Source organism: Macaca fascicularis, chromosome 8, assembly GCF_037993035.2.
Source record: "Macaca fascicularis isolate 582-1 chromosome 8, T2T-MFA8v1.1".
NCBI lineage: Eukaryota > Metazoa > Chordata > Mammalia > Primates > Cercopithecidae > Macaca > Macaca fascicularis.
Genome location: NC_088382.1, coordinates 22,675,044 through 22,700,443, shown reverse-complemented (window position 1 = coordinate 22,700,443; position 25,400 = coordinate 22,675,044). Strand labels below are relative to the sequence as shown.

Sequence of the window (25,400 nt, the reverse complement as noted above, 5' to 3'; positions counted from 1 at the left end):
CATGGGGCTGCACTCATCCTATGTTGAAATCTTCAGGAGGTCGGACTCCCCTGCTCCCTGAGTCTCTTGTTTACTTATACACAGCTTTGATTCTATGCCTGGCTTACTGGGCATCCCAGAATTTCTCATCTGTAAAACGAGACTCAAGTGCTTACTCTTTCTCTGTCATTTTTTCTAATTCAATTTCCATACCCCCAGGGATGCTTTTGAGAGAATGATACATTAGAAGCATAGGTTTCCTTACTGGACAAAACAGAGTTCCCGAAAGAACGGCTTGATTGACATGAGTGAATTTGGAGCTGATGTCAAATCAGGTTAGTAGCATTTTGAAGCATAGATACTTTTACAGCTGGAAAACAACCATAATTGATTATTTGATGCAGTTTTATGCCAGTAGGGTTGGGGTGGGGGACTGGTCTCAAAGTCCACAAATCTCCAAGTTTAACAATGTATATAACATAGTGGAATTAATCTGAGTTGTAAAGGCAGTAATGCCTCGGTTTGCATTTCACATCTCCACCACCAGGCAGCTAAGTGGCTTTGGGCAGCAGATTAGCTTCTCTGAAGCTCAGTTTCCATATCTATGAAATGGGAACAGCCATACGTACTTCACAGTTACCTAGGAGGATTGAAACAGACAACACATATCAAATGTCTTACATGGGTCCCGGCATAGCACCAGGTACAGCTTCCGAACAGGTTTCATTTTGAGTACAGTGAACTGCCAGTTTTGTTTTTCCCTTCTTGAATGTCTCAGAAGAAACTCTAATCTGTCCTAGTTTTTTCCTCACTCAGATGACCAGGAAAATGTGTTTTAATGTTAAACTAAACGTTTTTTTGATGTAAGTCTTTCATTTGTCCTGTATCCTCTGGGCATGCTCTTAAAAGTCTTTATAGAAGGTGGCAATTAAATGATTCTCTTGATTTCCCACAGATTACATAACTCCAATTACTCTGGCCTATTAGAATAAGAGCTGTTTAATATTCCTTTGAGAATGTGCCTTCCGTCTCTCCAGTTTCTCCTTGGTCCCTTAGAAATAAGTGGATCAAAATGGAGTACAGTCTTTCCTATGGGACTGACTGACACAGAGGGTACCAGAAAGGTCACTTCCCAGGCCTTTGCATGTTGTGTTCAGTTTACTTTGTCTTTCTGTGTTGTTTTCTTTTCCTCCCCTCATATTGTTGACTCCTGTCCTGACCTTCTCTTTGTCCTGCTTTTTTTTTTTTTTTTTCTTCAAAAGTATTGCTTATTGGGGTTGGGTACAGTGGTCATGCATGTAATCCCAGCACTTTGGGAGACTGAAGCAAACAAATTGCTTGAGCCAGGAGTTCAGGACTAGCCTAGGCAGCATGGTGAGACCCATCTCTAAAAAAAAGAAAAAAAAGCGCATATTGGTTAAGCCTGAAAGCTCTGGAATTGGATGACTTGGGTTTGAATCCTACCTCTATTACTTAGCAACTGTGTCCTTGCTGAATTCACTTAAATTTTCTGAAACTTAGTTTCCTCATCTGTAAAATGCAATGAACACTTTTGATAGGGTTTGGCTCTGTGTCCCCACCCAAATCTCATCTCGAATTGTAATCCCCATGTATCAAGGGAAGGACCTGGTGGGAGGTCATTGGATCCTGGGGGCAGTTTCCCTCATGCTACTCTCATAATAGTGAGGGAGTTCTCATGAGATCCGATGGTCTTAAAAGTAGCAGTTTCCGCTACACATTCTCTCTCCTGCCACCGTGTAAGATGTGCCTTACTTCCCCTTGGCCTAACACTGTGATTATAAGTTTCCTGAGGCCTCCCCAGCTGTGTTGAACTGTGAGTCAGTTAACCTTTTTGCTTTGTAAATCACCCAGTCTTAGGTAATCTCTTCACAGCATTGTGAGAACGGACTAATACAACAGTATCTACTACAAAGATGTGAGGATTTAATGTATTGATGTATATAAAGTTCTCAGAGCAATGTCAGCACACAGTGCTCAACAAGTACTAGCTGCTGCTTACGTTATTTTGAAATCATTTTAGACTCACAAGAAGTTGAAAAAAATCGTACAGAGAGTTTCCAGGTTTTTTCTCCCAGCTTTCTCCAATGATAACATCTTTCATAGTTGTAGTACTTTATCAAAACCAAGCCATTGATATTGGTATAACACTATTAACTGAACTACTGACTTTATTGAGATTTCACTAGTTTTTTTCATCATGCTTTTTTTAAAAATTTTATTTTAAAGATACGAGATCTTGCTCTGTCACCCAGGTGCTGCAGTGCAGTGGTATAATCATAGGTCACTGCAGCCTCAATCTCCTAGGCTCAAGTTTTCCTCCCACCTTAGCCTCCAAAGTAGCTGGGACTATTGGTGCATGCCACCATACCTGGCAAATTTTTTAATTATGATTTTACAAACAGGTCTTACTTTGTTGCCCAGGCTGGCTTTGAACTCCTGGCCTGAAGTGATCCTTCTGCTTCAGTCTAAATTCTGAGATTACAGGTGTGAATCACCATGCCTGGCCTAATGCTTACTTTCTTGTGTTTGTGTGTGTGTATAGTTATATGAAATTTTACTACCTGTCTAGATGTGTGTAACTGCCACCAGAGTAGGGATATGAAATGGTTGCATTTCCACAAACTAACTTCCTTGTGCAATCTTTTTTATAGTTAAACTCTCTTTTCATCCCTAACCCCACTCCCCTTCCAGCAGCCATTGACCCATGCTCCATCACTTTTTGAGAATGTTACATAGGTGGAATCTTAGCTTTTGAGACTGATCTTTTTCACTCTCTATAATCTTGAGATGCATCCAACTCGTTTGTGTAGTAGTGGTTGCTTTTTGTTGCCAATTAGTATATATGCCATTGCATGGATGGATCGTAGTTTGTTTACTGTTTGAAAGACATTTGGGTTGGTGTCAGTTTGTTGGCTATTACAAATAAAGCTGCTATGAAAATTCATGTACATTTTATGTGAGAATGTTTTCATTTCTTGAGGAGAAATACCCAAGAGTATGACTGCTGAGTCATATGCTAGATGTTTAACTTTTTAAAAAACTGTCAAATTGTTTCCAATAGGGGTTGTACATTTCACATTCCCACCACCAATGTATGAGGGACCCAGTTCCTCTACATGCTTGCCAGAATTAGTATTATCACTATTTTTTATTCTTGCCATCCTAAGAGGTGTGTAGTGGTATCTCATTGTGGTTTTAATTTGTATTTTCCTCTGGCTAAGGATGTACTTATTCACCATCCATATTCTCTTTGGTGAAGGTCTGTCTGTTCAAGTCTTTGGCCCATTAAAAAACTTAGATTGTTTACTATTTAGTTTAGCAAGTTCTTTGTCAGACATGTATTTTGCAGACATGTTCTCACTTTCTGTTGATTATCTTTTCATCCTATTCCCAAGATATTTTGTGGAAAACAAATACATAATGAATTGAAATTTTTATGTTACTGATCATGCTTTCAGTTTTGTGCCTAAGATTTCTTTGCTTAACCCTAAGTTACAAGGATTTTCTCCGTTTTTCCTAAAGGTTTTATATTTTTACATTTACCATTTTACATTGAGGTCTAGGATCCATTTTCATGTAATTTTTGTTGAAGGTGTGGTTTAGACTGTAAATGTTTTTCCACCCCTTTGGGCCTTTGGATAGCCAGTTGTTCCAACACCATTTCTTGAAAATGGAGGAAGTCTCCTTCCTCCATTCAGTTGCTTTTTAAATCTTTGTTAAAAATAAATGCGCTGGGCATTCTTACATAGAGCTATTTCTGGGTTCTGTAATCTGTTCCATTAATCTATGGATCTATTTCTCTGCCAATACCACACTGTGTTGATTACTATAGTTACATAGTAAGTCTTAAAATTGGGTATTGTGATTCCTCTGACTTTATTCTTCTTTTTCAAATTTGTTTTAACTTTTTAGTTCTGTTGACTTTCCATATACATTTTAGAAGAAGCCTGTGTATATCTACAAAAGATCTTGCTAGAATTATCTGTTACTTTAAATGTTAATACTTTCTTCATCCTGTATTTGTTTTATTGTCTCAGTTTAAAGCTCTTTAAATCTTTACAAATAACTTTCAAAAAGGCTTTAGGGATGAGTTAGCCTGATTGCAACATTTTACTATGGAGAAAATGTAGACTTTTTTTGGGACAGATTGAGTGAAGTTAGGTGACTTGCCCAAGGTTACCCAGGAAACTAACTGGCTTAGGATGAATTCCCCAGCCTCAAACTTCTTGTTCTGTAGGATTTTCCAGTTGCCCTACAGCCTCCCCTCTTAAGCCTACTTAATCTTATTTCTTTTTCGTACATTTCTAGTTTGTTTAAAGAGATTGTTTTAGAACTTCACTGTTGTGTTCCAGAGAAAGTATGATCTACAATAGCATAGAGTCACCTTGGAAACTTGTTAAAACTACAGATTCCTATACTCTACCCCTGGATATTCTAATTCAGTAAGCATGATGTGAGGCTCAGGCACCTCAAATTACTGTGATGCAAGTGAGCTGTGCACCACCTTTTGAGAAACCTGGGATGATAAAATAGAAACACAGGACTTGGAGTCAGATAGACCTGGAGTCAACTCTCGACTTTTTAATTTACTTATATAATATCTTATGCTTCAGTTTCTTCATGTATAAACTGAGGAGAGTGACATTTGTTTTGTGTTTTCTTACTGTTTCAACACAGCATGTATGAAGTTTGGAGCATTAAACTTGGTACCCCAAATCAGTGAATGCTACTTCCTTTCTTTTCTTCCTCCTTAATAGACTGCAGTTTGATGTCTGTTGGAGGAAGAGACGGTGTGACGTGTGTCACAGACCACCCCACTTCTCTCCTGGTCCCTGGGAAGACGATACTTACTGTCCCTCTGCATCTAGGTAGGGTGATGTCACTCTTTCCAGTCAATGGAAGGTGAGTGGAACTGACTCATGTCCCTTCCTGGCTGAGATGGTTCAGTCATTGATTAGACTTACCTTTTGCTTCTCTGCATCTGCTAGCTGGGTGATACCAGGATGACAGTGAAGCAAGAAGATGGTGAAACTGGCCAGGTGAGGTGGCTCATGCCTGTAATCCCAGCACTTTGGGAGGCCAAGGAGGGCGGGTCATGACGTCAGGAGATCGAGACCATCCTGGCCAATATGGTGAAACCCCATTTCTACTAAAAATACAAAAATTAGCCAGGCGTGGTGGTGTGTGCCTATAATGCCAGCTACTTGGGAGATTGAGGCAGGAGAATCGCTTGAACCTGGGAGGCAGAGGTTGCAGTGAGCTGACATCTCACCACTGCACTCTAGCCTGAGCAACAGAGCAAGACTCTGTCTCACAAAAAAAATAAAAAAATAAAAAAGATGGTAAAAGTACAAGACGGAAGCAGCCTGATCCTCTGAGTCACCATTCGGGGGAGACGCCAAACTCCGTGAACACATTAGAGTGATTCAGAAGAGAACTAAAACTTTGTTGTTTTAAACCACTGAGATTTGGGGGCATGTGTGCTATACTTAGGGTTAATTACTCCAATTAATATACTGTTGGCTATTTTTAAACACTTAAAATTATCTTTCGAATATTATCTTTGTTCTATGTTCTAAATGCTTTATGATTTATACTAGCTACAGGAAGTACATTAAGACATATAAGCAGTACGGTAGGAGACAAAAGCATGATGAGATCTTCATTGGTAGAGAATACACAATTTTTTAAATCCAGAATATTTTTGTGGGTTTTATGTATATAATCTCAAACATCAGAGACAGGTCTCTTAACCAGGTGAAAGTCAAGATAATAATCCCTTGACAATAAGGGCTATCAGGAACCAGAGGTAGTAGTTGGTAGATAATCTCAGAGGGACTACACTGTTGAAGACGTGGTCCAAATAGTCTAGAGACGAGGGTGGGCATTCTTACACTGGGAGAATGGTGCTGGACATAGAAGAAAAGACCAAGGGTTTAGCACGTGACTTACTATGCCATTGCTCATTGTAAAACAGAAGATTTTCGTTCCATGGAGTAGCTGCCCAGGGACCAGATCTAAAATATGTAGCCTTTTGCCTCCAGTGATCTTCTAGACCTATAAGATGAGGCTCCTTCATAGGCACAGGCCTAAGTACATGATCCACTAATACAAGAGAGAAATCATCTTAGGTCATCAGATCATTAAGAGGGACCCTTATTTCACCACTTTCTATGAATAGATAAAAAGCCCATTCTGGCTTAGAGATTTCCCCTCTGAAAGGATTTATATTTTTATTATCAATAGGTCCTAAGTCGTTTTTGATTCATGAATTATTTAAAAGTTTATTGGTTAATATCCAAACACTTGGGGATTTTCCAGTCATCTTTCTGTTATTGATTTCTGGCTCAATTTTCCTGAGGTCTGTGAACCCACTCTGTATAATTTCAATTCTTGGAGATTTGCTGAATGCTGCTTTCTGGCCCAGCATGTAGTTAATTGTTGTAAACATTCTGTTTACTCTTGAAAGTAATTCACATGCTACAGTTGGTGGATATAGCATTGAAGAGTGTTAATAGTATTGTTCATTTTTTAAAAAATGTGACGGGATATTTTGATGCTATTTATGAGATTGACTTATCAAATTCAGGTTATAGACAGGTTAAAAGTAAAAGGATAGAAACATTTTTGTTCAAAATGTTCATATCTTCACAGATTGTTTTTCCTATTTACTCTGTGAGCCCCAGAGAAAGGTATATTAAAATATCTGTGATTAGGGATTATTAATTATTATTTTTCCCTTTAATTCATTCACTTTTTTCTTTATATATCTCAAGGACATGTTATTATATGCATATAGATTTGAATTGCTATATCAATCTGATGACAATGGTTCTTACCTTAAATTCTAGTTTGATTAAGCTTTCCCAGTTTTTGTTTAGTTAGTGTTTGCATATCTTTTTTATCCCCTTACTGTCAAACATTATATATCCTTATGTTGAAGGTATGCCTCTTTTTTATTTATTTCACTTTAAGTTCTGGGATACATGTGTAGAGTGTTCAGGTTTGTTACATAGGTATACATGTGCCATGGTGGTTTGCTGCACCTATCAACCCGTCATCTAAGCAGCATACTTTAATTTTATCTTCTGTGTCAATCTTTGTCTTGTAATTGGGGTATCTATTGGCCTTTAATAGAATTACAGATTTAGCTTTCAATCTGTGATCTTACTGTTTAATATCTATTTTTCTCACCCATTTCTTGTCTATTTTTTTCTCCTTATTTTCAGTTAAGTATTAGTTTTTGATTCACCCCCCTTTATTAGCTTGCCAATTACACATTATTTTACATTCTTTTAGTGGTTACCTTAGAGGGTATGTATTTATCTTTGACTTATTAAAGGCTAATATAAACTAGTACTTTTACCACTTCATGGACAATGCAAGGGCCTTAAAATACTTTAACTCCATTTATACTCCTTTCAAATTTATATGCTAGTATCCTGAATAACTTCTAGGTAACAGTAAAAAGTAATAATATGAATGGGAAGTGATGAATCTTGAATATTTAATCCTTGTTTTGAAATATAATTTAGTTATAAGTTCATACGATTTCTTTTAAACAATGGTTACATTTAACAACTGGCTTGTAAATTTCCTGAAAATTTAATAGTTGTCTCTCATGAACCAATAAGATTTGGGTCAAGTGCACTACTGAGTGAAGTCATTACATAGAATTGTAGCCAAGTTTAATAAAGATAGTTCTTGGAATTACATCTCAGCATTCAAACATGGGTATATTTAGGATCCCTAAACAATAAAACAACCACCGTGTTCAGTCAAGTCCAACAAATAGGGACAAATTTTAATGCCTTCTGGAGGAAGACATTGAGAAGTTTAGTAAATGTGAAACAATGAAGTGCATTATACCTGTATTACAAAAATATTACATAACCGTGTTCCACTGTGCATTTCTTCCAAATTCTGTGTTAACCAGTGGTCATGTTGTAGCTTGAAATTGGCCACAATGGACTATTTACTTCATGGAAGTATTGACTACATATCAGGACTTGAGTTATTGTTTGTTGTGTAGACTTAAGAAAATGATGAAGAAAATTGAAGATTAAACTTAATAGTATCTGTTGTCTGTAGCATTACATCGTGAATAGCACAAAAAATTGTGAAAAATATTCTCATATTCAGAAACAATTATCTGACTCAGCAAAGGAATCACTCTTGCATTGATGAGTGAATGATGTGTTGTTTTACTCTTCTATTTTTATATTTTAGAGACAGCGTCTTGTTCTGTTGCCCAGGCTGGAGTGCTGTGGTGTGATCATGGCTCACTGCGGCCTCAACCTCATGGTCTTAAGAGATCCTCCTGCCTCACCTTCCTGAGTAGCTGGGACTGCAGGTGGTTGCCACCACACCTGGCTAATGTAAAAAAATATTTTTTGTAGAGACTGGGTCTTGCCATGTTGCCCAGGCTGGTCTTGAACTCCTGGCCTCAATCCTCCTGCCTTGGCCTCCCAAGGTGCTTGGATTACACATATGAGTCACTGTGCCTGGCCATTATTCCTAGTAATATATTATTAGAAGAAAATATCAACAAGTATTCATGTTGGAAGTACACTTGTTCATCATATGCAACCATAGGTTTTCTGTAGATATAATAATTTTATAAAAATTAACAAATCAATTGGTTATATGGAATTTAGGATATGTGACACATTCCTAGCTCAGTAAAATTTATAATAAACTTGTGTATAAAATTGAAGATATGCAGGGGTTTTTTTCCCCCCTTGTTGAGCTGGTGGTTAAACATTTGCCAGCACACCCCTGACCTCACTCCTTCAAAACTGCACGTAAAAACTTTCATCATTGCATTGACTGACTTTCTTAAGAATCGTAGGATGAAAATTAAACAGACGTCACTCACTTAAATACAGTAATTACTTCTTTATTAGTTCTAGTATTCATTTCTTTATTACGGTTTTCCTGATAAAGAACTCAGACTAGTTGTTCATTTTTCATTTTTGTAAAAATGACCAAGGCCTCTAACTTTTCACAACATTTTTACAGTGTTAAGTTTCTGTTTATTCAGAATGCAAAATAGATGATACTCTTCCTATTGCCTAAAAGACTTTTCTGTTACCGTAACATCAGCTTTTAAGCTTTTGCTTCCCACTGTGCTTCTGGCAGACTTCGGGTGTGAGAGTATCTCACAGCCCCCACTTGAGGGATCCATGTTCCGTCTGATGCTCCTGGTTGGACCTGAGAAGGAGCATCTGATGATAACTTTCAGTCAATGGCTACCTACCAGAGTGTTAACATTCTTTCTCACCCACTACCCATAACTAGCGATATCTTAAAAATAAAAGCTAATATGTTAAAATTTAAAGGGTTGGCCATGGTGGCTCATGCCTGTGATCCCAGCGCTTTGGGAGGCCAAGGTGGGAGGATTGCTGGAGGCCAGGAGTTGAAGAGCCACCTGGGCAACATAATGAGACTCCCATCTCAACAAAATAAAAATAATAAAGAAATGAGCCTGGTCTGGTGGTGGATGCTGTAGTCCCAGCTCCTCAGGTGGCTGAGGTGGGAGGATTGCTTGAGCCTGGGAGGTCGCAGCTGCAGTGAGCTATGATCACGCCACGGCACTCCAGCCAGCCTGAGCAACAGAGCAAGACCCTTTCTCAAAAAAAAAGGATTTATTCTTTTCCAAACCTTGGAAATCTTCTACTGAATGGTAACAGTGGTTTAATGAGTTATGGGCCAGACTCTGTATTTTGTGCCTTTTTGTTTATTTTTAATTTTTGAGACAGAGTCTTGCTCTGTTGCCCAGGCTGGAGCACAGTGGTGCAATCTTGGCTCACTGCAACCTCTGCCTCTCGGGTTCAAGCAATTCTCCTGCCTCAGCCTCCTGAGTAGCTGGGATTACAGGCACATACCACAACTCCTGGCTAATTTTTGTATTTTTAGTAGAGACGGGGTTTCCCCACATTGGCCAGGCTGGTCTCAAACTCCTGACCTCAAGTGATCCGTCTGCCTTGGCCTGCCAAAGGGTTGGGATTATAGGCGTGAGCCACTGCACCCAGCCTACTTTCTTATAGAAGCTTCCTGGTTAACCTCTTCAGGTAGGTCCCATTATTCTCCTCCTTATAGAAATTAAAGAACTAGAATTCAAAAGGATTATTTGTCCAAGGTCTCAAGTGACCCGGCTGGGATTTGAGCCCGAGTTCTTCTGGCACTATAATCACTACCTTATACTGCCTCTTGTCAACAAGTCTGATGTTACTCTCTCATCTCTCAAGTAACCTCATTGGCCTCTGCCTCCCTTGTTATCAATATTTATTTAGTATTTAGAATTCAAAATCTGAGGACAGGGCCATTTTGTTACTGTGACACGAATGTGTTCAATGGTTCAGAAATGTATTTTGAAAAAGAAGAAAGTGAAATTTTGGGAACACTCCTCCCTCTTCCTCACCCTGTGTGAGAACAGTCACTGAGCCCTGAATCCATGCCTAGAATGTCTCCTGAACGTGCTTCTAGTCTGGCGCCAGTCCTTCTCAGTTGGGTAACTGCTGGAACCTTCTGCTTGTTTCCACACCTCCAGGCTTCACCTCTCCAGCCTAGCCACGTCATGGATTCAGGATGAGCGTTTAAAACTATGTCACAGATAAGGTCCTTGTGACTGCATTGTGCTTAGGACATAACTCCATCCCTTAGCAGAGGTTCCCAGCCTTCTCTATAGACTCACTCCCTTCCATATTCGCATAGGCATCTGAAATTCCAGCCATGTTGAGCTCCTCGCAGGTCCCAAACTCTGCCGTGCTTTCTCATGTCTGTCCTTCTTTCCAAGGCCGTCCCCCTCTGGCCCCGTCTAGAATGCTCTTTTCCTATCTCCCATTTCTTATCTCACCTGCACTCCTACTTGCCTTTCCTGACTCAGATTTGAGTCTAAGTAGTCTAATCTGATCAGATGCTCTTTCCCTTTGCTCCTCTGTAGCACCCTACTCTCGTCTTCCCGTAGCCCAGAGTCTTCTGATTTATGGCAGGGGAAATAATCTGTGAGTTCTCTAGGAGGGCAGGGTTTGTAGCCCCATCACAGAGCCTGACAGTTCTGAGGTACACAGTACGTTTATGCTGGAGGAATGGGGCATGAGAGATTTGTCTGTTCGGTCACCTGCCGTCCATCCCATTAAAATTTTCTCTTTTGGCAGTAAAGAATTCAGTGTGGAAGAAAATGAACGATGGTGATAATTACATTATGTAAATCCAGCAAGAAGGAGAAATTTAGAAGGCACTTAGAGATGCAGCTGTGCCTGGAAAACGTGCTAGCCTAGGGCTTGGGAGAATCATGTCCCCCCTCTGAACTGTGGTTTCTAGGACAATGAGAAGCTGGGTGCCATGACTGCTAGGGTTTTCTTTTCTTTTCTTTCTTTTTTTTTTTTGAGATGGAGTCTTGCTCTGTCACCTAGGCTAGAGTGCAGTGGCATCATCTTGGCTCACTACAACCTCCCCTCACAGGTTAAAGCGATTCTCCTGCCTCAGTCTTCTGAGTAGCTGAGATTATAGGTGACCACCACTGAGCCTGGCTAATTTTTATATTTTTGGTAGAATTGTGGCTTCACCATGTTGGCTAGGCTGGTCTCGAACTCCTGACTTCAAGTGATTCACCCGCCTCAGCCTCCCAAAGTTGTGGGATTACAGGTATGAGCCACTGCGCCCCACCAATTACTAAGGTTTTCTTAGGTCTATGCATGCCAACCCTGCAGTCACAGTACGTAGTCCTCTGTGTCATAATTTTTAGGATATGTATTTTGCAGAGACATATCTTCCTGAGCAACCTGGAATATGATTATTTCTTCGCAATAATGAGTACAAATCTCATTTTAAGCACACAGACATAGCTGGTTGCACTAATATTGCCTGTATTCACAGTGCTTTGTGGGGCTGAGGCAGAAGGATCATTTGAGGCCAGCCTGGGCAATGTAGTGAGACCCCATCTCTAAAAAAAAAAAAATCAGCTGGAAGTGGTGGCAAGGGCCTGTAATCCTACCTGTTTGAGGGCTGAAGTGGGAGGATTGCTTGAGCCCAGGAGTTTGAGGCTGCTGTGAACTATGATCACACCACTGCTCTCTAGCCTGCGCGACGGAGAGAGAATCTGTCTTTAAAAAATAAAAAAGCATATAGGAATATAATGACTTTTATTAAGTTCCTCTTTTAAAAGCCTATCTATTCTTCCTTCAGGGTATTAAATAAATGACATGTTAACATAAATCAGCACATTTTTATTTTAAGATATCCTAACATGTCAAAATATATAAATCAAAATGAATGCAAAGTAATTCAATGAAGATACTTTGGGAAGCTACTCCCATGAGTCTGCCTTCGCTTAAAATATTTTTGGAACTTCTTGTTCAGAATTATCCTAGAGCACTTGGCACATTCTTTTTTCTAACATTGGCAAATCTATATCTCTGTAGGACAGATTTTCGAACAAAATGGGCAATTGAACTGTATTTTTGTGTTTATTAATTTACTCTGCTTATGTGTGGAGAGCATAGAGTAAAGACAAAATGAACACAGTCTACACTCTGGTTAAACATTGTGTTAGGGTGTTCTTGCGTTGCTATTAAGGAATACCTGAGACTAGGTATTTCTTTTTAAACACAAGAGGTTTAATTCAGGAGTCCTCAACCACTGGGCCACAGACCCATACTCATCCATGGCCTGCTAGGAACCCGGCCCTATAGGAGGAGAATGGCAGGCGAGTGAGCGAAACTTCATTTGTATTTACGGCCACTCCCCATCTCTTGCATCATGCTTAAGTTCCGCCTCCTGTCAGATCAGTAGTGACATTAGATTCTCATAGGAGTGTGAACCCTATTGTGAACTGTACACGTCAAGGATCTAGGTTGTGAGCTCCTTATGAGAATGTAATGCCTGATGATATGTCAGTGTCTCTCATCAACCCCAGATGGGACTGTCTAGTTACAGGAAAAAAAGTTCAGGGCTCCCACTGATTCAACCTTACGGTGAGTTGTATAATTATTTTCTTATATAGTACAATGTAATAATAATAGAAATAAAGTGCATAATAAGTGTAATGAGTTTGAATCATCCCCAAATCATCTCCCCCAAACCTGCCCCATCCCCGTGGAAAAATTGTCTTCCACAAAACCAGTCCCTGGTGCCAAAAAGTTTGGGGACCACTGGCTTAATTGGCTCACAGTTCTGCTGATTGTACGTGGGTGACACTGGCCTCTTCTTAGCACTTGGGAGGCCTCAGGGAGCTTTTACTTTCGGTGCCAGTTGAGGCAGGAGCAGATACATCACATGGTGAGAGCAGAAACGAGAGAGAGAGAGACGGGGGAGGTACCACACACTTTTAAACAACCAGATCTTGCAAGGACAGAACCATGGAGTTGGTCCTAAATCATTCATAAGAAATCTGCCCCCATGATCCAGTCACCTTCCAGGAGGCCCCACCTCCAACATTGGAGATTACATTTCATCATGAAATTTGGGGGCACAAATGTCCAAACTATATCAAATATTAGCCAGTCCTTGAATGAAAACAAAAATCATGGAGTTTTGGAGCCTGAAGGTGACAGGAGGGTCAGGATTCTGCAATTTTTTTTCTATGACCCCTCATCAGTGCCTGGCGATGGTATTTGTCTGAGTCTGAATGTCTGGATGCCTGAATTTGAGGAAGCTGCGTCTTCTAATGCCATGTTTTCTTTTATCTTGGACTTGAGGCTTTCTCTTTTTTTAAAAATAGGAACAAATAGCATAAAGAAATAACTAAAGATCTTCCCTAATTTAACCAGAGTATTTCTTTTTCTAGTTTTAAAAATATCATATGAATATTTAAGATACATTGAGATCCTACTATATATATATCTTGTGCCTTTCCTCTTTTGCCTAGTATTGTATGATAACATTGCCACGTCATTAAATGCATTTTGAAACTTTTTTTAATGGGTGTATTTCATTCAATCATGTATATCCACAGTGTCTTGGTCATTTTCCTATTGTCTTCTTCAGAGTTGATGATATGGATATGCCTATTTGGCTGTGCCATCTATGTTAAAAGTATTATAATTAAAATACCTGTTTGAGAAGTTAAAACTTCTTCATAAAAATGAAATTTTTATGAATGAGGTTGACGTTTTTCACATGTTCTTTGTCCTGTTAAATGGTCTTTTGATTCATATTCTGGATTGTTTGATATAAATGTTGTCATTCATCTTTTCTTCTCATTTACGCTTTTTGGATCCATTTTGCTCTTCTTGTTTTTGCTTTCTGAGTCAGTTGACTTTGGGTCTGTCTTGTAAACAGCATATAATTGGATGTTGAGAATCTCTGTCTTTGTTAGGGATGTGTAACCTATTCGTGTTCATCACATTTCACAGGTCTAATCTGTTTTCAATTTTTCTACTTCAAATGTTTCTTGAAATTCTCAATTGCTTTAGTTATATGGATTTTTTTTTCTTATGATTTGGAAGACACACATCCGGTATTTGTGCTAATTTTGTAGTTTTTAAAAATGAAAATGGTTGGTTTGACTCAAAGTAGCTCTGAAGTTAATCTCAAAGAGAGGGTTCAAAAGAAGTCATGAGCAATAGGGCATTCTTGGAATGTGTCCTCCCAAGGACACCACTCTGAAGGGCAAATTCATTTGGTTGGCAAGTGTTATGTATTGATGGAGATGGAGCCTCACTCTGTCGCCCAGGCTGGAGTACAGTGGCGCAATCTGGGCTCACTGCAACCTCTGCCTCCCAGGTTCAAGTGATTCTCCTGCCTCAACCTCCGAGTAGCTGGGATTACAGCCCCACGCCACCATGCCTGGCTAATTTTTGTATTTTTAGGAGGGATGGGGTTTCACCATGTTGACCAGGCTGGTCTTAAACTCCTGACCTCATGCGTCCACTCGACCTCCCAAAGTGTGTTGATATTTTTATGTTCAAAAATAGTGTTTTACATTAAAGTCAGTTTGAGCATTTCTTCACCAATATTACCTTTTGTTTACTTCAACACTTGTTTAAAATAAAAACATCAGTGAAAAACTCTTTAGCAGGCCTCCTTTCTCTGTTACACATTCTGTCTTCTTTGTTAGTCCTCACTGTGTCTGCAGTACAATGTGTAGAAGTAACCAGCCAGTGGCCAGCAAGGGCAGCACCATGTAGAAGAAATGCTCTGAATTGTTGTGTCTTTAGTCACTTTCCTTCTTGCCTTCAGTGTCCACGTCTGTAAATGGAAGAGTTTGGAACACATAAACTATGATGTCACTTCTAGTTTCAACCTTCTGTGATCAGAGTTTATTAAACACCTATTTGAATAACTTCAGTACTGGCTCTATATAGAATGGGAAGCATAAAACCAATCTCTGTTGAAAAAGAGAAGATCCTAAGCTGATTAAAAAAATTCTTGTGTCTTGATCTATGTGATGGTTATAGAAGGGTATAATATGTAAAAACTCATGGAGCTGTATCTTTAAAGATGGTCGTACTTTACTCACCTGTGTATTGATAACTCAGTAAATAGGAAAACTGAACATCCCCATCCCACCAGAAAGAAGAACGGAAACTGGCTAACTGACAATATGTTTAAACATTGTGTTATGAGGCAGGATGGTATAATGGCGAATCTACAAAAAGTAGACAATGAGTTTGAATCCTGACATTACATATTAGCCTTGGAATTTCGCATACATTATTTAGCCTTTTGAGTCTCAGCTTTCCATTTTTTGGTAAAGGTAAGATGTGTAATAATGACTTTATCAGGCAGTCAGGAGTATTGAATGAGTTATGAGGCATATAAAGCACTTGGCATATAATAGGTGATCAATACACATTTTTAAAGGGGGGCAGTAAGAGTATTACACAAATGTGACAGATTTCAAAGAACTAAAAGATTCTACATCATTCTTTTAGTAGAGCAAAGTCTTTGGGATCTTCCACAGCAATGAAACTTGTTAACTTTAACACAGCATTTTCCAGAGTCACTTGATCATAGAAGCTCTTTTTTTCTAAATACCACCTCTCAGGAATAATTAATGTGTTAGTTGACGTCTGGGATTCCCCTAACTCAGGAGTCCTCAAACACCGGATGGACGCTGGTATACAAGTGTTCTCCCCAAATAAAATCACCCTAAAATAAATACAACCCAGAAATCTCAGCGTGAAAGAGACTATGAAGAAAAAGCTAGGGTCATAATTTTGCTGGTGACATTGCAAATTGCTAATACCTCTTTTGGAGAGCCACTTACAATAATAAAAGTGATTTATAATAAAAGTCACAGCGGCTGATTATGGTGTTAAATATATTAACCCCACTTTTCAGATTATAGCCTAAGGAAAGACCTCCAGTAGGAACAAACAAAATTTATTTGTTCAAAAATGGTTGACTGGGTTATAATAATGTGTAGAAACAACCAACTGAAAGATGGCTAATTGAAGTGCTTTAGCAAAACAATGGAATATTGCATCATTCAAAATGACAGGTATATGGACTCAGTAGATATATGGAGACATCAAGCAAAAAGTTAGAAAATAGTGTGTGCATGGTGAACACAACCACAGAAAACCGGTCTGTGCAAAGATAAAGGTTAGAAGTGAATTTTGTAAATCTGGTTTGATGTAGGAAAGGGATGATCTATATTTTAATGTTTGATTTATTACAGAATCATTGCTAAATGACTCAATAAAAACAAAGTATTAAATAAAAACAAATTATATGTTCTGAGCTAGAACAGGATGTTTATGAAAATAGGTGAGAGTATGTAAAATATAAAATAAAAATAAAGAGCTGACATATAGGTAGAATTATAGAAAAATAGACATGATACGCCTTGAAATTTTATAGAGTTTTGTCTCACCAATGCATTGTGAAAGTAGTTATCACACATAAGAAGTGTTTTTCCGGAAAGAATTTTCAATTCAGTGAAAACCCCAAAATATGGAGATGAAAATTCATGAGAGAAGTTGCTCTTAAAGATATCAAGTTCCCCGTCAGCTGCGCTTTTTTTTTCCAGCTGCTTTTCCTCTTTTTCTTTTGTGATAAAGGAGAAGGTTTTATAGATGCTGAAATGGTTTACCACTGCCTTATTTAGTTGCTCTCCCGCTTTTATGTCTCCCCAAAGGGTCACAAAATCTATCCGTTTAAAAAGAGAAAATGATGTGTTTTTAGTGCAAAGAGAGAATAGCCACTTTAAAGAACCATTAGGAAGTAGAAATAAATGGAATCTCGCAACTTTAGTTCACCACGTACTAGGACTTTTGATCATCGCAGATGTCAGAAGCTACACAAGGAAAATGGAATGAGCTTCTGGGTGGGGGCTGCCTCCTTTTCACCCCTTGAAAGCCCAAATTAACTCTTGCATGCTTATCCAGTGAAAAAGATGGTTAGAGTGCCTTAGCAGAACAGGGAAGTCACTGGTTGTGGGACCCTCCTCATTTTTGGGGGGCCTTTATGGGTGTTCCTTGTGAACAGATGATCTTGAGGAAATAATGAATAATCTTGAAAGATATGGCGGGGATGGGGAGGTGCCTGGGTGTTTCAGGGGATGAAGACAGCTGTGTATTTGAAATGTATTATGTTCATTGAGAATTTTTTTTCAACTTTTTTTTTTTTTTTTTTTTTTTTGTGACACAGGGACTCACTCTGTCATCCAGGCTGGAGTGCAGTGGTGCGATCTTGATCTTGGTTCACTGCAACCTCTGCCTCCCAGGCTCAAGCGATTCTCTTGCCTCAGGCACCTGAGTAGCTAGAATTACAAGCATGCGACAACACACTCTGCTAACTTTTGTACTTTAAGTACAGACAGGGTTTTGCCATGTTCCCTAGGCAAGTCTCGAGCTCCTGGCCTCAAGTGATCCACCTGCTTTAGCCTCCTAAAGTGCTGGGATTACAGGCATGAACTACTGTGCTGGTCCCATGGAGAATTTTTAATCCAAGTTGTAAAATGCCGGAAGTATTCCTCAAAAGAGGACCAGCAGAATCACAAAGCTGGAAGGAGTCTTAGAATTAATCAATTAGTTCGAATCCTTAATTTTTACCATAAAGGCAGCAGATCCAAGCAGGAGACATGGCTTGCTCACATTGACAGTCATCAGTGAGGACATGACCAAAACCAATTCTGTTGATTTCCGGCCATATTTTTTCCTGCTATAATTCCCCTTGCCTTCCGCCATCACTTTACCACTGACCGTTTGTGCTACTACCATGCAAAAGATTAGCGTTCAGACTTAGAAATGTAGCTATGCGATGAAGAAAGAGTCTCTGTCAGCCATCAGAGGTATGAGTCAGCATACAGGATCTTGTTTATGAAGCAGAGGGTCAGCAGTTTGATTTCAGGAACTCGACTCTGCATTCAGACCACCTGGGTTTCTATCATAACTCCACCACTGGGGTGGTGGGGGACACTAAGCAAGTTCTTTAATGTTCCTGAATGCAGGTATCCTTAGCTGTAACATGGAGAGTCATGATTATACACATCTCTTAGGTTCTTAGGTGAGAATCAAATAGGACAATCCATTAGATTGGGGTGTGGTTTACAGCAAGTGCTCAATAGATGCTAGCTAGCTATTTTTTTTTTTTTACTACTATGAAGGTAGTTGTAACTATTTCTGTCAAACCTTATACCGGGTGTGGTGGTGCACACCTCTAATCCCAGCTACCTTAAAAACTTCAGGAAATGAGAACTGTATATTTTGGAGTTGATGAACGTTAACTAGGCACAGTCTTTCAGTGCTCAGAATGACTGTTCCAGTGTTGTGAAATCTCCTAGACTGCCCTGAACGTGAAATCTGCCTCCGGTAGTCTCCTGTGTCTAGTATAGCTTATATTTTCTGTAGCTTTTCATGCAACAGGTATATTTATTACTCGCAGTTTTAACTATGTCTTGTTTTTATGAAATGGGAAAAGTTCTCTTGTCCCCTTTGCAGGGTGTGCGACGGGGAGTGGCTTGCTGCTTCAGTGCCCCACTGCTCAAACCTCTAGAGGGGCATACAGATGGGCAGGCTGTGGGGCTCCGGCCCCACTTCTCGGGGTGGATGTTGACGGCTCCTGAGGCCCCCGTGGGCATGTGCTACCATGTGCTCTTTTAGTTTTGCCATCTGTAGGCGGCTTGTGTTAACCAGCTCCGTTAGATCCTCCACCTTGTCTCAAGGACAGAAAGCTTTCCCTATCCTGGTTTCTTGCTGGAAGAATCCGATCACATGTGGGCTTGGAGAATGAGTGCAAGGTGTTGTTGAGTGGAAGTAGCTCAGGGGAAGTCAGAAGAGGATAGAGTGGGAGGGCTTGCTTTGGGAGCTGGGCCACTCAGTGACCTGGGCTCCTCGGACTGCCCCAGCCAAACTCTGCATCATTCTGCTTCTGCTGGTTGGTGGCCTGCTGGCGCCTGTCAGTAAGTTCCTCTAGATGTCCATCGCCTGTAATTTTCTCAGCTGATTTGCTCCTCTCAATATCCACCTGCCTCTGTCTCTGCCTTGCTAGGGTGTTGGGAGTTTTATAGGCACAGGATGGACTGTGGCAGGCCAGGGTGGTCTTGGGAAATGCAGCATTTGGGCAGGAAATGCCTGTCCTCACCGAGATCTATGGGGGTTGGAGCCTTAGCCAAGAACCACACCTTCACCTCTACCCAGCACTCCCCGTCCCCTCTTCCGTATGTTTTTTTTTTTTTTTTTTTGAGACAGAGTCGTACTCTGTCTCCCAGACTGGACTTCAGTGGCACAATTTTGGCTCACAGGAATCTCCGCCTCCCAGATTCAAGCAATTCTCCTGCCTCAGCCTCCTGAGTAGCTGGGGTTACAGGCATCTGCAACCACACCCGGCTAATTTTTATATTTTTAGTAGAGGCGGCGTTTTAGCTACGGTTACAGGCACCCGCAGCCATGCCCGGCTAACTTTTGTATTTTTAGTAGAGAAGGGGTTTCACCATCTTAGCCAGATTGATCTTGAACTCTTGACCTCGTGATCCACCCACCTCGGCCTCCCAAACTTTTGGGATTACAGGCGTGAGCCACTGAGCCTGGCCTCTTCCGAATCACTTAAAAGGACCATGCTCTTCCCCTCCCAGCATGTCTTTTCCATATCATTTAGATATTTTCCCCATTGTATAGCTTTATTAAGATATAATTGATACTCAATAAACTCACATATTTAAATCAGGCACTTTGATTTGTTTTGACATATGTATACGCATATGAAACTATTACCAAAATCGAAAATATATACATCCCCAGAAAAGGTTTCATGTGCCTCTTGGTAATCTGACCCTCCTGCTTCTCTGGGTCCTTTCTTGCCCCTCTCATCCTCCAACCCCCATCCCCAGGTGAACACCGATCTGCTAGACTTGTATATAAATGGAATCATACAGTATGTATTCCATTTGTTGGGTTTCTTTCCTTGGCATAATTATGATCCATGCTGATATGCGTACCAATAGATCATTCCTTTATATTGCTGAGTATTCCAATAATGTTTTCTTTGTTAACTGTTGACCCCTGTCTTGCTTACCTGGCTGTGCTGTGGAATGAAAACACATTGAAATGATTTAAAAATATTTATTGAGGAAACATCTGTGTTTCCCATTTATATTTTTAAACTTCATTATCTAGTATGCATAGCAAATAATATACAGCAATTATAGGATCCTTGAGGGCAATATCCCTTTATATTCTGTATGCATAAATCTTTTTAAATGACATCTACAAGCAATATTACTATTTATTTATTTGAATCTTGAGATTAGAATTGTTTTTGTGCCTCTGTCAATCTCAATATTAAAAAAAGCATCATTCAATCTCAATATTAAAAAAAAGCATCCTTCCATTGGCCTAACCCAATGGATTGATTGAATAAATTTAATTATATAAATATTTACACAGAGTTTTCATTTTCAAGGCGAAAGATTTATTCTGTTAATGTTAGAGTCTTTTTTTGGAAAATGTGGACAGTATGTTCTCAATTCCCTTGCAGTTGGAGCGTAACACGAAATAAACTCAGAAATTGATACAGCAAAAGTAATACATTTGCAAGATAATGAGAGACCATTTGGGAGGCAAGTCCATTTTTGCAGTGACTTTCTACCTTCATCATAGCATCTCTCAACTGTTGACATTCCTGCATCTGGGAAGGAAGAAGATAAAAATTACCATTCGAAATGCCTGTTCGAGTTTGGCGAAAGATTTAATTTCTTCATCTATCACAGTGTCACCAGCCCTATGAATACTATAGATCAAGCCTCAGTGCCAGAAATACGGAGACTTGGCAGAGTACAGGGTAGAATTCAGCCAGGGGAGTTGTAAAGAAGCCAGAGAAAACAAACTTTACTCATTCTGCATCTCAAACTTGTGTTCTGGGCAGTTGTCCTAAGTGTTGTCTTTGCCCAAACAGGCTGGGAGTGTGGTCATTTAAAAATTGAACCAGTAATGGAGATACATGGAGTGACCTTAAAGATGCTGTGGAGACTGTAGCAGTACATAGATGTTTGTTAGAATAATAAAAAGCAAGTGCAGTTTCTCTACTGGAAGGTAACTTTGGAGATCTGCTCCATACTTTGATTTTGCAGGTGACTTGCTCAAGGTCACACAATTATTTCATGGCAGAACGGGGACCGAACTTGGCATTTCTGAACCACACACCTCTGCCCTCCCCATACTACGGCTTCCATTGTTGTGTTGGAGTAGGTGTGTTGGTGTATAAGGTGTGGGAATGTATAATTTTTTTTTATTTTTGGGCTGCCCTGTACAGGTGTCCCTGTTGCCTGGGACCATGCATCCTAGATGAGCTATTCTTGATCATCGTATCATCTTTGGGAGTGAGTTAACTTTTCTGAATGAAGGGTTGTGCCTGCCTAACTCAGCCAGCTATGTGACGGAAAGGCCACAATGAGAGGTGACATTTGGCTAATGAATTAACCATGGTTGTTCTATTTGATTGTCTGACTACTCTTTATCAGTTAGTCTGCTGAAGTCTTTATACTCTGGAAGTCTACAACTTGAAGCGTTATAGCAGTTCCCTTTTTAAGCTTCTCTTCCCTAGTCTTAACATCTAAGTCTCATTGCTGTCTGCATTTTCATCATTTATCGGTGTAGCTTGTTACCATCTGTAACATCTCTTCTTACACACAGGGATTCTTGGCTAGGGGTGGGAAGACAACAGATAAAGATCATCCTCCCTCGGTGAGAATCACAGATTTAGTCCAACCTCTTCATTTTACAGATCGGGAAGTAGAGACGCATAGGAGTTAAGAACTTGCCTAAGATCTCACAGTAACTCATTTAGGATGAAAAGCCAAATTTTGTGTTCTGGACAGGATTCAGTGCATCTGATCTCCCTGAAACACTGTTCAGGCCTCATTAGACTCTGTGATGGCATCTAGCACCAGCTGAGCATCTGTAGTGTCTAATAAGGGCAGGGCCGGCCCAGAAGGATTTACTGGAAGAGGGTGTCTAATAAAATGAACAATTACATGTGGAGTGTAACTATGGCACTGCAGACTGTTTGCTGGAAAATAGCTCTTTTATGGAGGTCCATCAACTGTCTGTATCTTCACTGATTGCGGAGAAAGATTGTGTTACAGCCAATGACGAACAGAAGCAATTTACTTTCTTTTCAAGAGACTAGTTACAATGCGCATCCTCTCCAGCCTAAATTGGTCAGTGCTTTTTTATGCTATAATAGCTTATCACTTATATCTCCAGTTAGCCTGTGATGGGAGTCACTTCGTTCTCCATTATGTTAGTGATTCCCATGTTGACAATGTGAAAACAGTTCAACTCCAGAGCATGCAGGGTCCCCACTGTTGAGCTTTGGAGGTACTTGGTAAATCTTTAAAGTAGAAGGAAAATATTATTTGGTATCCTTTAAGGCAATAATGGACTCGCACCTTTTTAAAGAGACTTCAAGTAATTTAGTAGCATAAATTTGTTATCTGGGATTATCTCTATTTATGGAGGTAAGAAATTGAAGAAAATCAGGGTGACCCACTTGAGTGAAAGGATTAAAATGAAAAAGGAATTTAAAATAGATACCTTTCCGTTGAGTCTGCATCCTGTAGTCTTAAGACCAGGACACCAAGATCCTGTTTTTGATATGACAAAGTAACAGAAAAGTAATCTTTTAGGGGAAGAACTCACAACCTTTAAAACCAGTTGTATTCTAAAACATACTATTTGCAGTAAAATTACTTAATGTAGAAGGAATGTGGTTAAGGATATTGTATAGTAACACACAATTTATAATGTGTGACATCCAAGAGGCCTTTCTTTTCTGAGACATATTTTTGAGAAACATGATAATTTTAGAAGTTGACTGTACAGTTCCTGACCCTATCCCTGTTCTGTCCTCCAGTGCCATAACATAAGGGACTTTGTTGATTTAAAGAAATGAAAGAGTAACCATTAAGATTTAAATACATATAAATTTTGTGTATGTATAAAATTAGCCACATATGCACAAAGAAGATCTCACTGGGAGCCTTTAGTTGGCAGACACATATCTCATCTCGTGGTGTTTTTCATTTGTTATTTTAGGCATGCTGATAGTGAAGAGGGTTTTTAGTCTTCCCTTTTTAATTTTTACATTTTGAGAATCAGTGTGTCTGACACAGACATGGTTTAGATGGTCTAAAGATTTAAGGTTTTAAATAGATGCAGGTGAGTAAGCCTTGGAACTTAAGGCAGCTGGATGGATGTTTTCACACTGTTGGATCCATTGTGTTTTTGAAGCCCTTTGGACATTACAATGCTGAGAACTTTCACTTATTAGTTGTACATTAAATAGGATGAGTTCCTAGATGGTTAAAATATTATTGATCTCAATGTACTCCTTTTCACCATTTTTAATTGCTCTTTTCAGTGGATGATTTTTGGTAGACTTCTTTTAATATGATTAAAAGCAGAGTTATTTATAAGGGACTGCTAATTAATGTCTGCCAAACGCCGTTCTTTGTGGGTGGGGCAGGGTAGACTTCCCTGTCTTTAGAATCCCAACTGAAAAACTTCCAGAATCGGCACTATTCACAATAGCAAAGACTTGGAATCAACCCAAATGTCCATCAGTGACAGACTGGATTAAGAAAATGTGGCACATATACACCATGGAATACTATGCAGCCATAATAAAGGATGAGTTTGTGTCCTTTGTAGGGACATGGATGCAGTTGGAAATCATCATTCTTAGCAAACTATCACAAGAACAGAAAACCAAACACCGCATGTTCTCACTCATAGGTGGGAACTGAACAATGAGATCACTTGGACTCGGGAAGGGGAACATCACACACCGGGGCCTATCACGGGGAGGGGGGAGGGGGAAGGGGGGAGGGATTGCATTGGGAGTTATACCTGATGTAAATGACGAGTTGATGGGTGCTGACGAGTTGATGGGTGCAGCACACCAACATGGCACAAGTATACATATGTAACAAACCTGCACATTATGCACATGTACCCTAGAACTTAAAGTATAATAATAATAAACTAAATAAATAAATAAATAAGTAAAAAGAAAAACTTCCAGAACCAAGTCTAGAATTTTTCCATGGATGGTTTCTCAGCCACTCTCATGCACATTGTGCCTCCTCTTACTCGCTTCTTACTGTAACTGACACTTGTGATGACACATGAGCTCTTCCATAATGCTCATTCAGAATCCTTACTCTCTGTGCCAAGCTATGGAGAACATACTGGGCATCGGAGGACAGGGGAAGGGACTGAGACCTGGACACAAGAATTTATTTATTTATTTATTGGAGACAGAGTCTCACTCTTTCCCCCAGGCTGGAGTGCATTGGCACGATCTCAGCTCACTGCAGCCTCCACCTCGTGGATTCCAGTCATTCTCATGCCTCAGCCTCCCGAGTAGCTGGGATTACAGGTGCCTGCCACCATGCCCGGCTAATTTTTATATTTTTACAAAATTACAAAATAACAGAAAAGTAGTCTTTCAGGGGAAGAACTCATGACAGGGGTTTCACCATGTTGGCTAGGCTGACACAAGAATTAAGACAGAGGGATGTCGTTGTCACTTTCTGAATTGGACAAAGCAAGGTTTTGTATCTACTCTAACTGCATTTGCTTTGCCGGATTTAGTTTTTGCTTTTGCCACATACTTATTGTCTATTTCTTTGATACTCAGAAAGTGTGTGTTTTTGTCATTGTGGTTTCTTAATGAAGGAATGATAGGGGATCAGGGGTGGGTTGTGTTCCTGAGGCCAACATGGCAGCCTTAGGTTGCTGGCAGTGCACATAGCTAGCTACCACTTCCATGCAGCTGTGTTCTGTAAGCCCCATACTCACTTTCAAAGAATCATACATGAAGGCTAAGTCTTTCAGGTAAAGGAGTGTTGCAAAGTCAACAGAGTAAAGGCTTTTTAGAGTTTGGTTTTGAAAGTTAGAAAAATCCTGATTTCACCATGTACGAGCCCAGCAGGTTACTTCACACCTTTG

The 25,400-nt window shown here is 39.8% G+C and overlaps 1 protein-coding gene across 25 annotated transcripts in view; it reads left to right on the top strand.

Moving 5' to 3' along the window:
- CSGALNACT1 (chondroitin sulfate N-acetylgalactosaminyltransferase 1) overlaps positions 1–25,400 on the top strand; it is a 360,001-nt gene that overhangs the window by 132,853 nt on the left and 201,748 nt on the right. The window contains exon 1 of one of the 25 annotated variants that reach the window (XM_074000398.1): positions 4,862–4,902. The exons of 23 other annotated variants lie outside the window; for them this stretch is intronic. In XM_074000398.1, the coding sequence (XP_073856499.1) occupies positions 4,877–4,902 (26 nt within the window). In that variant the 5' untranslated portion in view covers positions 4,862–4,876. Of the gene's footprint in view, positions 1–4,861; positions 4,903–5,007; positions 5,040–25,400 lie in introns of those variants that run through there. One more of the 25 variants, XM_074000400.1, reaches the window with a different exon arrangement.